The sequence below is a fragment of the Biomphalaria glabrata genome, chromosome 7, assembly GCF_947242115.1.
Source record: "Biomphalaria glabrata chromosome 7, xgBioGlab47.1, whole genome shotgun sequence".
In the NCBI taxonomy this organism is placed as follows: domain Eukaryota; kingdom Metazoa; phylum Mollusca; class Gastropoda; family Planorbidae; genus Biomphalaria; species Biomphalaria glabrata.
Genome location: NC_074717.1, coordinates 11,131,083 through 11,148,579, shown reverse-complemented (window position 1 = coordinate 11,148,579; position 17,497 = coordinate 11,131,083). Strand labels below are relative to the sequence as shown.

The 17,497-nt window shown below is 38.7% G+C and overlaps 1 protein-coding gene across 1 annotated transcript; it reads right to left on the bottom strand.

The window, feature by feature from the left end:
* Window positions 1-6,748: 6,748 nt before the first annotated feature.
* On the bottom strand, window positions 6,749-16,234 carry LOC129927182 (uncharacterized). The gene is made up of 4 exons (XM_056034523.1): window positions 15,980-16,234; window positions 11,896-11,964; window positions 7,638-7,727; window positions 6,749-7,394 (listed from the first exon to the last, which is right to left on the bottom strand). Exons 1-4 carry the CDS (start codon window positions 16,223-16,225, stop codon window positions 7,299-7,301), a joined length of 501 nt encoding a protein of 166 aa, XP_055890498.1. The 5' UTR covers window positions 16,226-16,234; the 3' UTR covers window positions 6,749-7,298.
* Between the last annotated feature and the right edge of the window lie 1,263 nt (window positions 16,235-17,497).

The following is a 17,497-nucleotide window of genomic DNA, read 5'->3' as shown; positions in this document are numbered from 1 at the left end:
GATTGATTATGTACACACACACTCTCTCACACACACACACATAAATATATATATATTATATATATATATATATATATATAATTTATTTTTCTCGGGGGGGGGGGGGGGGTCGGAATCCCCCCCCCCCCAAAACCCTCCCCGAAAAAAAATCCTGGCTACGCCCATGTTAGCACTGTTCGATTAAATATTTGAGAGTTAATGAAATGGGAGATTAGAAGAAACGAAAAGTAGACTATAAATGTTTAAACTACCAGAAAAAGTGGACAGATCTTGACCTTTATGTAAAGCGTGAAAATAAGCCAATATGTTTTATTTTGTATAGAGCTGTTTGTGGCTGTTTTAATAGAACGTAAAGTTAAACAGAATTATGAAATGAACAAGGTTACAAAGACAGTTTTTTGTGAACACAAACTCAAAACCGGCCCCAAAGCACTGGTAGATCGGGTGGGAGGGGGAAAGTAGGGGCGATCGCCCCTCCACTCGGCCGCTCCCCCCCTTAAAGAACCCCAAGTGAGTGTTTTTTATATTAAACATTAAATATTACTCAAAATCCAGGGTCCCCATAGAGGTCAAGCCCCCCCCCGGGCCCCCAAACGATGGGAAATTCCTAGCTACGCCCCTGCTTATAGCGTCGGGCGTTGTCCCCGATCCCCGATCTTTATATTATGTCGTTCCCCTGTTAGCCGATTAAGTTGGGTGGTGGGGGGGGGTCCTGATGAATCCTGATGAATAATGAGCTGTAGATGTCAGGAGAATGCGTTTCTGCAATGAAGAACGCAAGAAAACGCTTTTAGCGTCGGGGCTTCGCACCGTACCCCACTGAGGTGGCTTACAGCGCTAACCCAAACCCCCAAGCTATCAAGAGAAAGGCGTCAACATAACTTTTTTTTTCGCCGAATGTTGAGAGAAACACTGCTTTTTTTTAAATTCTCATATATATTGTAATAACTGAAGGAAGGCAACTCAACGAGGACATAGACGTTTATTTACATAGAGACTTGACAAACACAAAGGGGCATCTGCCTTGAGTACAGCATCTCCATATTGGCTCTCTACTTGGGCGGAAATCGTTAGTCTCTTATGTCAACATCCTACTTGTCTGGTCACAGATAGTGCGCACCTCTTTCTGCACTAGCTTGGATGGCGGTGCGCATGGCAAAGTCATAACATTGCCCCCGTCTTAGCTCTTTTCGTCTCGAAAAGAAAAACTGCAGCTGAGGTTTGACAGTTCAGGTGGAGGTCGATCAGTGGGAGCCACAGGCGGCAGGGAGCGTGTTCCCCACGAAGGCATCCGCACTGTTTTCCTCCAGTGCCGCTTTCTCTTTCTCCAGTTGATCAGGCTGTTGTTGCAACGATGACGTGGCCGTTTGACACACAAAGAGATAGTGTCGAGCATTGTTTTCTTTAGCACAGCTGTTGGACACGCTGTCTCAGCAGACCTTCCCGACAGACGCCTCTCAAGGGAGCTGCAGGTTCACATGCAGCCACGTTGCAAACAAAGTCCAATGCACCGCAGTCATCCTCAGATAACAGTCTCACGTCCAGAATATAGGTCTCTGCAGGTTCAAATGGATAATGTCTTCCTCTTGACAGCTCAGATTTAGAGTGGTTTGATTGACATTCATCTATGCCAATGTCGATGATGATGTTAGAAGTACATATGCCCTGTTGGTGGTTTTCTTGGCATCTAAATTCTATGTGTGATGCGCCGCACGTACAGTTCATGCTAAACCTCTTGATGCAGTTGTCAAGCTTCGAATTTCCCTCGTGAGCACCGACAGATAGGCAGAGGTCTTTAAGGTCCATAGCAACAGGCTTGAACGCAGACTCAACGTTGTCTTCATCTGTCCGGCTCATTGTGTTACTGGTAACAGGTACAACAGGAACAAACGCTTCAGGGACATAGCAGACTCCAGTTAAGGTACTGGTAACAGGTACAACAGGAACAAACGCTTCAGGCACGTAACAGTCTTTAGTTTCTTCATTTGTCTCTTTCCCTTCGATTCGGTACATCTCGTTGAGATCATCACAGCAATCGCCATCACGTTTCTCGTCTTGAAAGTCACAACCACAAGACTTGCCCACAACACAGACACAGAGGGCGCTCCAATCCCCAGCGTCTCCGTCACCACTGTTTGTGCAGCCACAGTCTTGACCACGCAACTTCTTTACCAACGCGTCTACAGGCAACTGCTCCTTTACCAATGAGTCTACTCCTTCTTTCAATTGAGACACCATTTTATCTACCTTGTTCCCCATACTGTTAATTTGTTCACTCAATGCATCAATACCTTCATTTATCTTGCCAATAAGCTCAAAATCTCCGGTTTAATTTCAAATAGGTAGGTCTCCGGATCTTCGTCTTCATCGATCAGGGGTTGCTGGAGACGAGCTGTAAGCACCTGCTTGCTACCACCAAGCTTCAGGCGTCTGTAACGAAGTTCCTGCCTTAGCTCTTTAACTAAAAGCTGGTCTAGTTGTTTCAAAGATGCCATTGTGCTAGAATCCTACCTCCTCTCGTTGAGTCGCCTATAATCCCACTTCTGACACCAATTGTAATAACTTAAGTGAGGCAACTCAACGAGGACATAGACGTTTATTTACATAGAGACATGACAAACACAAAGAGCTTCTGCCTTGAGTACAGCATCTCCATATTGGCTCTCTACTTGGGCGGAAATCGTTAGTCTCTTATGTCAACATCCTACTTGTCTGGTCCCAGATAGTGCGCACCTTCTTTCTGCACTAGCTTGGATGGCGGTGCGCATGGCAAAGTCATAACAATATATATATATATATATATATATATATATATATATATATATATATATATATATATATATATATATATATATATATATATATACTGTACGCACGTTTATGCATAGGGTTGGGGTTTACTGGGCGTTAGGGTTTTAAAAAAATCGCCCCCTCACTCCAAAGTTCTGGATCCTCTAGTGGCGAGAATTTCAGAAACTATGAACTACCAGCTATCAACAACTACAACCCTATCTCGATACAAAAAGAAAACATGAATGTTTTGAAAGTGTTGCTAATACTGTTCTGTTGTTAGTTCGACTAACGACATGATACCACTTGATATTGGGATTTATTAGAGTTATTATTACTATATTGTTAATATTCATATGCATTCAATGAACTGATAGTTCATTGTGAACCTGGGGTGACTGATGTTATTGAATGATCATCCTATTGATTTAATTGTGTTGTAAAAGATCAATTGCTCATTCAAGGCCTTTGGTTAAATGTCTAAGTAGGAAGAGAGGTGGCTGTGGCAAAGCGCTTTGATCCGAACCGGAGGGTCCCGGTTTTGAATCCTGGTGAACACTGGGATCTTTAAGGCGCTTCTGAGTTCTCCCAGGTCTAATGGGTACATGACATGAAAAGTACTGGCCACATGACACCCTCCGTAAACCGTCGGTCACAGAAACAGATGAGCTTTACATCATCTGTATTATAGACCGCAAGGTCTGAAAGGGGAACTTTACTTTGTGAAACAAGTGTGGCATTGCGTTATGGGTAGTGACATTGCACTTTACATGTATACTATGAAACACTGCTCATTAGTTGTTGTAATAAATTATATTCGACTTATATGCATACAAAATAGATTTATTATATTATAAAACTAAGTAAACATAAAGAACATCTTTATGAAAAAAAAAAAAAAAAGAAATCGTTGGCATAAATGTGTTACAAGTTTGCGGATAACTTATAACTTGTAGTGATGTGTTGTTAAAATGGTTATTTTTTTGTGAAAAACCTGCTTGTATATAATTTACAGTGTTAATTAAGATTAAATTATTTATAAACAATGATTTTGGTGATGTATCGCTTAAGAGTCTCATTACATAATAAAACGTAACAAGGTATAAACTGTAAACACTATTTAGTTTATATTCCTCCATTTTGGTTCTCCGCCTTTCAACACGCATTCGCACCATTCCACATTTACTCTACGATGCGCACGTAACAATCATGTTACCTCATTGGTATCCTGCTGAATAATTGTGCATGTCAAGTCAGTGTTCATTGTAAAACTCCTAGTGCCATTCGAGCATGGAACGGGTTGTCTAAATCAGCCAGGAAAACAAATGACTTATTAAAATCTCTAATCAACATGCACGACTAGATTAACACATTGTTACGTGTAGGACGCAATGATCTTCTCTTTTGAAGGAAGGTCTGCGATTTATAAGATAAGAACTATAAGCTTGATAAAAGAATAACATTGTATCCATCCATTGCACGCTTTCGTATTGCATTCTAGGCCAAACAATTATTTTTTATTTAACGTTATCATTAATTATGTCGATATTTTATTAGAAAAAGGTCATCCTAGAATGTCGTTTCCACAACCAAATCAAATCATCGCGTCTGTGAACCAAAAATCAAGAATCAATTACAAGGTGGCCATAAGATGTCTATATAGACTTCTTAAGGAACATTATCAGTCCATATGTCGTGCGCTGCAATGACTCATCTTTTCTAGATCTAGTTGTCTAGTTATGCTGCAATTTCCCCTAATAACTTTTATCCATTTTTAGTCATTGCACTGATATAAAATTGGGAACTCACTCTTCATTGAGCTTAAACAAACTATATGCTTCCCTAAGTTTAGGAGGAACATTAGGATTTACTTAGATTAATTTGCGACTTAGATTAATTTGCGTTCGTAGCTCTGTTCGTGCCAATTATATTCTCAAATTGCTTTAGATTTTCAATATGATGGTTACAATTACGTTACTGTAATAACTCTGGCCCTGCACAGTCGCTTATGGTGCGCAGGTATGCGCAAAGTTTATAACACTGAATATGGGCAGAGGAAGGAAGAGACAGTTGAGATGAAGTGATAATAAGCATTGAACGAGATGGAAGTCTGGAACTGAAGAGCCATCCTTCGAGCCGCCTGAAAGTTGGATTAAGGACCTGAAGCGACACGGTGCAGAGTGTTGTTGGTCTGTATTAAGGTATTGGTAGAACTGGAACTAAGGACCTCCTTGTGGATTGAAAACTGAAGTCACCGTGTTGCTCATTGTTAATGAACACACATGATTTATTACTGTTAACCCTCGTTGAGTTGCATCCCTTAGATTTATTACACTATTTAAATTATTTTTATTATAAATTCGTATACGATTGTTACACTCTGGAACGATTAGTTTTTTATAGAAAAATTATAGCAGCAACAAAAATATATTGATTTAATTTTCAACAGAATATAGACAAATATTTTTTTTATCCAAAAGTGAGATGTTTTATTGAATTGTTCAGATTTATTAGCCGGGTTATTGAAAGGAAATCTCCCGTTTACTGAGACTTAATAGAAATTTCAGAAAACATAGTCCGGGGGTGGGGAGGTAAATTACAAGGAGATGAATTAATGCACACTAAACGATTTTTAAACAATTTAAATCATTATTTCTAAAATAATGAGCATACAACACAAAATATGCATGCATTTATTTCAATAATGTGACATAGGCTAACGGGAAGTCTGGGGCTTGTAAAGAATTAATTAATTTTTTAATTGATCATTTTAATTGAAAAGGTCCAAACAATCGTTATTTTATTTAATACATTCCACGTCCCGCATATCCAAGTCCCATTTGCTTTCCACTTTGATTTTTTCCGCCACAAATACTCTTGACTCAAAATTAATTATTTTTATATTCTCAGCATAAAAAAACAAGACAAACCTAAAAAACATTTTTTTAAAGAAAACAAAGATTATACAAAGTGTAGTAGTATCAATAAATTGTTTGATTCAGTAATATAATAAACTTTGTAATAGATCTCATTCATTGGCCTCCTTCAGTCGTAGAACGACTATGGTTCATCTCAGAGCACACTTCCTCATGTGGCTGTGGAGCCCTATTTTGGAGAGACACTCCCGTCCACAGATAGCGCAGGCTAAGGTGGCTTTTGCTTCGGTGGTAGAGGTGCTGGCCGTTTTTCGGATTGTACGTTTTTCTTTCTGAGCTGAGACCCATGTACTTTCACTGTCCATAGCTTTTTTGGTCACTGTCTCTCTCCATCTGTTGCGGTCTAGAGCTATGTCTTCCCAATTGTCAGTATCGATGTTCACTGATTTGAGGTCGCGTTTTTTTACATCCATGTAACGGAGGTGGGGGCGACCAGTTTTTCTTGTGCCAGTCGCGAGTTGACCATAGAGGATGACTTTTGGGATGCGCTCGTCCTTCATCCGGCGAACATGTCCAAGCCAGCGCAGACGGCGTTGTCTGAGGGCTGTAAAGATGCTGGGAATACCTGATCGCGCAAGGATCTCAGTATTGCACACTTTTTCTTTCCATGTGACATTCAAGATGCTACGGAGACATCTCAAAAGGTTGTTAACGCCGGAAGTGGTAATGGTCTTAAGCCCATCATTACATATAAAGTGCTTCCAATGGCATGCGTCTAATAGATCTAGACCAACAACAATAAATCTGTGCGATTAGAAATATTTTTACCAATTGTTTTTGTTTAGCGTTATTTCATGCTTTTAGTTTTCACACTACGCTATGATCCTATCATTGACCTGGACCAGCTGGGAACATGGAGGGAGGAGGGCGGGGAAAGGATATCTGGGTGAATTTTACGTAATCGTTTTTGTTAAAGCATTTAAAAAAAAAAAAGAACCGGGGGGGGGGGGGGGGGACGATCTGAATTTGAACTCATATGACTCAAAACTCGTCAAGCCGAAATTCTATGAAAATAGAAGATTGTATAGTTATCTATTATTTGTTTCAAACTTACTTTAAAGCGGCGAACTATTACCTCGGTCAAGTACAATTTATTTCCCTTGTTCTAGACACCAAACAAAATAATTAATTATCAATAGTGAATTTAATTGATTAATTTAAAAAAATTGATTCTTGTGTTGTAAGGTAAACGAAATAACTGCAGCTTGATGGGCTTGATCTGAGATAGGGTGGCGAATAAAGAAAGCGTACACAAATTGTATCAGACTGATAAGTTTTTTACACAAAAAGTTGCTCTACTCCTTGCAAAAGACATTTCTCGAAGTTTTTTGGAAATAAAGAGTTTTTTTTTATGCAATTATCAAAATGTGATGTAACAGAACTCTATAAAAGTTTATTTCTCTCTCTCTCTCTCTCTCGCTTTCAGTTTCTTTGTCCATGTTCTCTTCAACCATATAAACAATTTTTTTTTTTATTTCTAGTTTCGTTTTCCATGGAAAACCAAAAGCTCATGTCATCTCTTTAGAAGCGTTGCACTGCGGAACGTTTCTTTGTATTATGCTGACTTTCTGGTCATATTGTGGCATTGTAGTGACACTTGTTGAAAGAATCTTTATCCAGCTGAAACTGCAGCACGACGATCCCATAAGTGATAAGAGTTCCAGTCACCTGAAGAAACAACGTGCAAAATACTGCTAGTAATCTACTGGATGTATTTTTATCTTTTAAAAGTCTTACTTAATGTTTGTTTTATAAGTTTCGGATGATCTCGGATTCTGATGTATACTTTTATCTCTTAAAAGTCTGAATTGATGTATTTGTATTTCTTAAAAGACTTAAGTGTCACGGTGATTAATTACCTACAATGGCTAGTCATGGCTGTCAGATATTGGCTAAATAGCTAGTACTTACCATAAGTGGCGTGGAAGTATCAATAATAAACAGACCATAAACATTGATGCCTACTTTAGTTGTACAGCACTGAGTCAGCAGAAGACTCATCTAAGGGAGATAATTTTAAAAATTTGATAAATGCAATATCAATGTTTATCTCCCTTTTTTATTTGCCTAAAATAAAGGTAATTGAATTGTACATAATAAGTGCAAGAGTACATGAGTAGAGTAGTATGATTACTTTAAAAAAAACAACATAGTTCTATTGTTAAAAGGCGTAAAAAAATAATAATAATTACAGGAAAGAAAGAAAGAAAAACATGAAAAATATATTTTTAAAATACTTTGAAAAAAAACAAAACAGCCTCTATAGCATATACACAGTTGTATCAATTAGTTTGGATCAGTGTGTCACAGCCACATTCATGTACCGGTATGCTTGAGAATCTAATCGCAGAACAAGAGAGATGTCAGCGAGCAGGGTATGAACCCGGGACTGTCGAGATAATCAGTCCAGCACACTAACCGAACGAAAAGCCTGTTATTGATAAAGCCTATAATATTATTGATAAAGAGATATATTACACATTACGGCATGACATCTACCGGATATGTAGGCCTACAATATGTCAGACAAGCGATGTTAGATAATCTTTCAGCATTGATTTATAATTTTTAAAAAAAGAAGAAAGAACAGATATCGTGATTGTACTTCGATGTCTCAGCACAGTTAACAAAAGAGCAATTGGCATTTTCATTTAAATGGAACTAGAATGAGGATGTAGATCTACCCAAACTAAACTTCTGATTTAGCACTCTTAAGATCTATATCTACTAGATCTAGATCTAAAATATAAATTAAGAATAATTTAGATGTAGTTTAGAACAGATCTCTGCAAAAAAAAGCCAGATGATCTATCAATAGACTGAATGCAACATTGAATTTAAAAATAGTAGATTAGCCTAATTTTAGCATATTGTTATGACTTTGCCATGCGCACCGCCATCCAAGCTAGTGCAGAAAGAAGGTGCGCACTATCAGTGACCAGGCAAGTCGGATGTTGACATAGGAGACTAACGATTTCCGCCCAAGTCGAGAGCCAATATGGAGATGCTGTGCTCAAGGCAGATGTCCTTTGTGTTTGTCATGTCTCCGTGTAAATAAACGTCAATGTCCTCGTTGAGTTGCCTCACTTAAGTTATTACAATTGGTTGTCAGAAGTGGGACCATAGGCAACTCAATGAGAGGAGGTAGGATTTACAATGGCAGCTTTGAAACAATTAGACCAACTCTCGGTTAGAGAGCTTAGGAAGGAACTTCGTAACCGATATGAGATAATTGGTGGTACCAAGGAGATGCTTACAGCTCGTCTCCGGCAAGCCCTAATTGATGAAGACGGAGACCTACCTATTTGAAATTGGACCGGAGATTTATGAGCTTATTGGCAAGATAAATGAAGGTATTGATGCAATGTGTGAACAAATGAACAGTATGGGGAACAAGGTAGATAAAATGGTGTCTCAGGTGAAAGAAGGAGTAGACTCGTTGGTAAAGGAGCAGTTGCCTGTAGACTCGTTGGTCAAGAAGTTGCGTGGTCAAGACTGTGGTTGCACAAACAGTGGTGACGGAGACGCTGGTTATTTGAGCGCCGTCTGTGTCTGTGTTGTGGGCAAGTCTTGTGGTTGTGACTTTCAAGACGAGAAACGTGATGGCGATTGCTGTGATGATCTCAACGGGATGTACCGAGTCGAACGGAAGGCGACAAATGAAGAAACTGAAGTCTGTTATGTGCCTGAAGCGTTTGTTCCTGTTGTACCTGTTACCAATACCTCAATGAGCCGGACAGATCAAGACAACGTTGGGTCTGCGTTCGAGCCTGTTGCTGTTGACTTTAAAGACCTCTGCCTATCTTCCGGTGCCTACGAAGGAAATTCAAAGCTCGGCAACTGCATCCAGAAGTTTACCATGAATTGTACGTGCGGCGCATCACACATAGAATTTAGATGCCAAGAAAACCACCAACAGGGCATATGTACTTCTACCATCATCATCGACATTGGCATAGACGAATGTCAATCGGACTACTCTAAATCTGAGCCGTCAAGAGGAAGACATTTTCCACTTGAAACTGAAGAGACCTGTATTCTGGACGTGAAACTGTTGTCTGAGGATGACTGCGGTGCATTGGACTTTGTTTGCAACGTGGCTGCATGTGAACCTGCAGCTCCCTTGAGAGGCGTCTGTTGGGAAGGTCTGCTGAGACAGCGTGTCCGATCAACGGCTGTGCTGAAGAAAACAGTGATCGACCCTATCTCTTTGTGTGGCAAACGGTCACGTCATTATCGCAACAACAGCCTGGTCAACTGGAGAAAGAGAAAGCGGCACTGGAGGAAAACAGTGCGGTTGGCCTCTGGGGAACACGCTCCCTGCCGCATGTGGCTCCCACTGATCGACCTCCACATGAACTGTCAAACCTCAGCTGCAGTGTTTCTTTTCGGGACGAAAAGTGCTAAGACGGGGGCAATGTTATGACTTTGCCATGCGCACCGCCATCCAAGCTAGTGCAGAAAGAAGGTGCGCACTATCAGTGACCAGGCAAGTCGGATGTTGACATAGGAGACTAACGATTTCCGCCCAAGTCGAGAGCCAATATGGAGATGCTGTGCTCAAGGCAGATGTCCTTTGTGTTTGTCATGTCTCCGTGTAAATAAACGTCAATGTCCTCGTTGAGTTGCCTCACTTAAGTTATTACAATATTATAACATTGCAATATTGATCTAGAAGTTTGGAAATCAAAATCTACACTTTAAGTCTTGAAATTGAAATTCAATATCTTGATCTAGTCTATATCATTTTAAACTAGACCTAGAAATTCTAGATCTAGAATGATTTTAATTATAATATAACTCTAGATATAGGCCCTACTATACAAAATCTAGATATATTTTAAAAAATCAAAATCTAGTTTTAAACATCTAGATAAGATCTAAATCTAGCTATTAAGTCTTTTTTAAATACGAGTCACATAATGAGGTTTAATAAACATTACTATACCGAGTTGTTTTAGTATTTCATTTAAAGAATTAATTCCATATGACGTCAAAGGAAAAAAAAATCCACTACGTCACACGGCCTAGCTGGACTAAAAATGTCATCAACAATACGAGCAAGTTGTCGAGTGTACATAGACATTGGTGCACCGAGTTTTTTTTTTTTTTTTTTGCATTACATTTAAAAAATTCATTCATTAAAAAAATCAAAGGAAAAAAATTCCATTACGTCACAATGGGCTAGTACCAAAAAATGTTTTTATTAACACGAGAGATTTAAAGAGGGTTCATAGACATTGGTGCACTGAGTTCTAATAGAATTCATTTAAAGAAGATTAAAGACCAACTGAAGAGGTTTTGGGGTCAGACGCGGAAACCGGTGTAATACCTTTTTTTAGTTTCATAATGCTTAAAAAAACATACGTACGAAATATTAGACATACATTCTTTGTAATTATTTAGATATAAGCAATTTAATGTGCGTTTTAGGGACTACTAATTTTCACAATCTCGAAGCCATTCGAGATCAGTATTTCCCAGGCAACCAAGGTCGATGACATAGTTTAGGGGAAATTAGGTCAAATTTTTCAGTTTATGGCTTAGCGTATTTCCCTATTCCTTTTTACAGGAATGTCAGTTTCTGAAAACAAAGGCGACTAAAACAGACCAATTTATAAAAAGTGCATGTTAGAGTTGGGGAAATTAGGTCAAATTACGCAATTTATGGCTTTGCATGTTAGATCTACTGTTTGTCGGCTTATTCTTGATCTAGTCAAGCGAACAGCGTTTCAGCCCACGCAGTACCGCGCGCCTAGTTCACATATTTTGTGATAGCTGATAGTTTGTTTCTGTGATGTTTGATAAGTTCCTTGTGATAGCTGATAGTTTGTTTCTGTGATGTTTAATAAGTTCCCTGTGATAGCTGATAGTTTGTTTCTGTGATGTTTAATAAGTTCCCTATGATAGCTGATAGTTTATTTCCGTGATGTTCCTTGTGGTTCTTTTTTTCAAAAGCTCACTAGAAGTTCTAATTTGTTTGCAGCACTTTAAATTGTAATGACTTTTATCTAGTCAGCCTCAAATGAGCAGTTCAATTTTCTTGCTATTCTAGATGGCCAATGGAAAGATGATAATATTTAGTTCAAAAAGAAGAATCGTTATAATACGTAAATATAGCCATTCATCAATTCATCAAATTGAGTCTCTTAATGAAATTTCAATTTACCTTTTGTAGCAGACGCTTAGATTTTCGATCCCATGAAGCATTGTTGACTGCCTGATTTACTGAATGGGCCTGGATTCAATTGGAAAAATAGAGATATTTTTTAAATACTACTATGGCAAATATAAAAAAAAAAAAAAAATTAGTAAATTACTTTTCAAATATCTCATCATTTCAAAATCCTGATTAGATGTCTTCTACAATAGGTAGTGAAATAGAAAAAGTTTTTATTAAAGACATACACAGTACACTATCAGAATTTTAAAAAAAATTAATCGCTATCGTTTCCTAAAAAATATTTAAACAGCAATCCAGCATTGGTATTAGCTACTGGTACTGATACATTCTTTGAATGTTACCTTTACCTATCCTGCTAGGATCCTCCTCTCTAGCTCTGCAGTCAGCGTCCAAGACTCACAAGCATATAAAATGTAGCCATGACCAGAGAGCGTATCAGTCTGATTTTGGTGCCGAGGCTAAGCCTTTGTCTTTCCATATTATTTTAAGTTTTGAAATGGCTGCTGTAGACTGTGCAAATCGGGCCAGTAGTTCAGGCTTTGTTCCCTCATCTGAGACAATAGCTCCGAGGAATTTGAAGCTGCTAACACTAGTCAGCTTTTCACCTCCAATACTGATGCCTCTTGTTGGCTATTGGTCATAATTTGTTTTTTTTTACGCCATTTATTTGCATACAATATGCTGCGGAAGTCTTCGAATGTTAAACATTTCGAAATGATAGAACTCAGAATCTCATCATCTATCTCACCAATAGTAAGTCTTCAGTTTTAAAGCTTGCTCCATTTTTTTTGCGACATTAGCAGCTGAATCTAAGTAGACCTACTTACCATTTGACATTCAACAAATGATAAGAGACAATAATTAGTTCCAGGGCCGGATTTAAGTATGTGGAGGCCCCTACAATTTTTTCGAAAGCTTTAATAAAGATCCACGTATGAATGAGAATACTTATAGCTAAAAGCATGCTATATTTAGAAGAAAGAAATAGAGTTATTGTAAATTTAATCTCACTTTCCTTTTTAAGAAAATATTTAATATGCATACTTTTTCGTTTAGTTTACTGTCGTAAATCCGGAACTGCATTTACTTGTTCCGAGCATGCTACAAGCGTACACTTCTTATTCACAACATTTTTGCCAGCCGTAAAAATGCGAAAAAAAAAGTTAAATTTTGTATCTCGTTTAATGAAGCCCCTTTCTTGGGGAGTCCCCGTGGCTGTAGCACCACCTGCCCTCCCTTAAATCCGGCCATGATTAGTTATTTCTAAAGCAGACGTATTTCAAACACTTACCGCTGGGAGAAGCAGACATCAGGATATCATGAAAGGCAACACTTACCGCTGGGAGAAGCAGACATCAGGATACCATGAAAGGCAACACTTACCGCTGGGAGAAGCAGACATCAGGATATCATGAAAGGCAACACTTACCGCTGGGAGAAGCAGACATCAGGATATCATGAAAGGCAACACTTACCGCTTGAAGAAGCAGATATCAGTATACCATGAAAGGCAACACTTACCGCTGGGAGGAGCAGATATCAGTATACCATGAAAGGCAACACTTACCGCTGGGAGAAGCAGATATCAGTATACCATGAAAGGCAACACTTACCGCTGGGAGAAGCAGACATCAGGATACCATGAAAGGCAACACTTACCGCTTGAAGAAGCAGATATCAGTATACCATGAAAGGCAACACTTACCGCTGGGAGGAGCAGATATCAGTATACCATGAAAGGCAACACTTACCGCTGGGAGAAGCAGATATCAGTATACCATGAAAGGCAACACTTACCGCTGGGAGAAGCAGACATCAGGATACCATGAAAGGCAACACTTACCGCTTGAAGAAGCAGATATCAGTATACCATGAAAGGCAACACTTACCGCTGGGAGGAGCAGATATCAGTATACCATGAAAGGCAACACTTACCGCTGGGAGGAGCAGATATCAGTATACCATGAAGGCAACACTTACTGCTAAGCGAGACTTTAGTATCTCACGAGAGGCAGCACTTACTGCAGACTGACTCAGACATTATTATATCAGGAGATCAGGACGGAATCGCCCCTGGCATTACCATATAGCCCGGCCCTAAATGGTTTGCCAACTGATGTGCTGACTGGTGGTGCATTATGCGCGTTGGACTGTCGTTCGAACTTCTCAATGGTGCAAGGTTCATACCCAGCCCGCTACCAATACCCGTCATCCTGCGGGAGGATTGGACTAGGAAGTAAATTATCTTAAACTCTAAAGGCAACATCGGAAAAATATAGAACATTTCACAAACAAGCCGCCATTGGTTATCTCAAAATATGTAATGTTTGATAACGCATGCGTGGGTTTATGCCAACGTTGGCTAATGTATTTTAGATAAAATCGCGACGAGAAAAACAAAAGCTGTCAAGATGGTTTTATATCTTAGTAAAACATCTTTGAATACCACGTCTTTTGTTCCAGTCTCTGCTTACGATGCGCTTCTCTCTTCAATTTTGTCAAACTCTAGAACAATGCTGTCGTAAAAAAAACGAATCATTGCCTGAGAGCGACTCGACGACGTTTTTCTCCCCCGAGCCAGAGTGACACACACACACACGATTGTACCGCTGGCTTTTGTCTTTTTACCAAGAAGTTAAAGACATGTGTGCAGCAACACACAAACATGCTTGGGGAAGGGGGGGGGGGTAGCGTGGTGGCTGAGTGGTTAAACGCTTCACGTCTCTGGTTCAAATTCCGGGAAAGACTGGAATTTTGCGATTTTAGGGCGTCACTTAGTCCAAGAAACTCTAATGGGTACCTGACATTAGCTCGGGAAAAGTTAAGGCCATTTTGTGCTGACCACATGACATCCTCGTTCACTGTGGACCGTAGTAACGCAAGGTCTAAAAGGTGTTTTTAACTTTTTATTTTTTTTACTCTTTTGATAACCATGCTAAAATAATTCATTAAATTTCTCTTGCCTGTTTGCTGCATTACGTTAATATTGCGGGATGCAAGTTCTTTCAATCCGACATCAGCACTCTTTAAGTCATATTGTCATTATGAATATATGAAGAACCACAAAAAGGTCATAGATCTTTGCATGTGATATCTTGGTTAGTGTCAATCTGCAGTACAAATATTCCCGCTTCACTTACCACTCTGCCTATAGCAGCCTTAATCAGCTTGTCAATGCTCTGTATGACATGGTTAACATTGTGTTTTTTTTTTTATTTTGCCAACATTGAATTCCTTCGGCATTTTGTCTTTGTAGAATGCCGCTTTCTGCTTTTGATTACGCATTCACTAATATGCTCTTGTAAGCAACCATTATATTTCCCGACAACCACAAAAGCTCTCAAAAAAAAGAAAGGTCATCTAGGGTATAAACAACTTCCCTTTTGCTACTTTGATAGCTTAGTCCACATTTTACTAATAATCTTTTAACAAAATCAACAATCCGTTTCATTATATTTCTTCTCTTTCAGATTTGACAACATCTCAAACGTATCTGATTAAAAAAACAACAACTTTTAAACTCATATAGTTTGTTGTCAAAAGATGCTTCTCATAACAGTTTTTTATGGCCATCAGACTTTTCATGTTTTCGTTGATAAACATGCCGTCTTTCTTTCATCAGTAATCACAAGAGACAACATTGCTGAGTGAAACAGACATCAGAATATCATGAGAAGCAACACTTACCGCTGAGAGAAGCAGGCCTCAGTGTAAATAGACATAAATATATTAAAACAGGCAACACTTAACGCTGAGTGAAGCAGACATCAGTATTTAAGAAAGGCAACACTTAGGTCTACCGCTGAGTGAATAGACATCAGTATTTAAGCAAGGCAACACTTACCGCGGACTGAAATAGACATCAGTATTTAAGAAAGGCAACACTTACCGCGGACTAAAATAGACATCAGTATTTAAGCAAGGCAACACTTACCGCGGACTGAAATAGACATCAGTATTTAAGCAAGGCAACACTTACCGCGGACTAAAATAGACATCAGTATTTAAGCAAGGCAACACTTACCGCGGACTGAAATAAACATCAGTATTTAAGAAAGGCAACACTTACCGCTGAATGAAGCAGACCCCACTTGGCAGTCAGAAAGAGAATCAGCAGAAGGTTGAAAGCCATGCCAGCGAACACCTGGTAGGTGGCTATGTCCGCAGACATGGTCGAGCTACTCACGCCAAATATAGACACAAACATGCTGGTCATGTGGAAAAAGAAACTAACCACTACGTAGCCTCTGGTCAGCTGACTAAAGACGACAACTATCTGGCACAAACTCTGGTACCTGTGTCTACACAAGAACATTTCATTACATTACTTAAAATAGAATCTAATACACTGCGTACACATGTCCTCTCCCAATCGTCTTACAATTTTCTTTAGGTTTCCTTAAGTCGCCCTATTATTTCTTCATATTCTTTTTCTACTTTGTCTGAGATTTGTTGCTTAAATATGTAAACCTCACTAATCTTCGGACTCGAAGACAAGCCTTATATATATATATATATATATGTAAACCGGAACTAATAAACACAGAATATATGGACTGACCATTAAAACCTGAAGTATTTGGACACTGCTGCTACAAATGCTCGCATTGCTTGGTAGATACTATACATCATGGACTTTGATTTTGACGTTCAACACATAAGAGGTACAGAGAACTTTCGGGTAGAAACATTATCTAGGCTGACGGTTTAAATTCAAACTATGAACGTCTCTTCAAAACCATACATAGTATTACCGAGTTTAAAAATATTATCGATATGTTTTATTGTTGTTAGCGAAACAATTTTATACTTTTTTTCAGCTTCTATATTCTGTCTTTAATTAAGTCATAGTCCCGATGACGTATGAAGTCTTTATGATTTTCATTTATTTCAACTAGCCATCTTTTATACTGGATATCTTTTGTTGTATATTTTAAGGGTTTGTTTCTTACTAGGGGATCAAACCAAAGACGAAACAAAACTTTTAATACTAGACTTTTTTTTTCCACTTACCACTCTACACATTAATACTCACTCCGAATCTCCGTACTTTTTTTTTTTTGGTTTACCTAGGATGGGGGGGGGGGGGCACTGAAACGAATGTTAAAACCGGCACAGTCTACGACCTCCTAGATTTCTTTACCTGTCACAAGATAAGAATAGGTTTAAAATATCAATACGCAGAATATGTGATTTTAATTATAAACATTTATCAAAAAAAAATATTCGTCCTATTCCGCCCCTCCTTTTCCCTATATTAGCCAGTGTTCTACCATGTTGAGCCATGACTTTGTTGATTACTGTGTCACCAACCATCAATGATGATGATAATAGTGAAATAATGTAAGGCCAATGCCAATGGCATTTCTTATTCTGTAGTAATTGGAAGTCTGCAGGAGATCAATCATTGACGCGTGTGGACATGGTTGATGGGAAAGAATAAAATAACTGAGTTAACGTCAAAATAATGTTCATAGCAACTAGTTTCTATATCAAACAAATTGAGATTTCTCAAAGTTTCGCTTGAAGCAAAGAAACTCTAAAATGTTGCAAACCCATCTAGGCCCTTTAATCTACATATATTATC

Bases quoted from the DNA above. Each gene is read 5' to 3' on its own strand.
- LOC129927182 (XM_056034523.1), bottom strand. From the start codon at position 16,225: ATGTTCTTGTGTAGACACAGGTACCAGAGTTTGTGCCAGATAGTTGTC. The intron at 7,728-11,895 runs GTAAATTGAAAT...TATCTCCCTTAG, and splicing joins CTAAGCGTCTGCTACAAAAG to ATGAGTCTTCTGCTGACTCA. The intron at 7,395-7,637 runs GTAAGTACTAGC...TTGTTTCTTCAG, and splicing joins ATACTTCCACGCCACTTATG to GTGACTGGAACTCTTATCAC.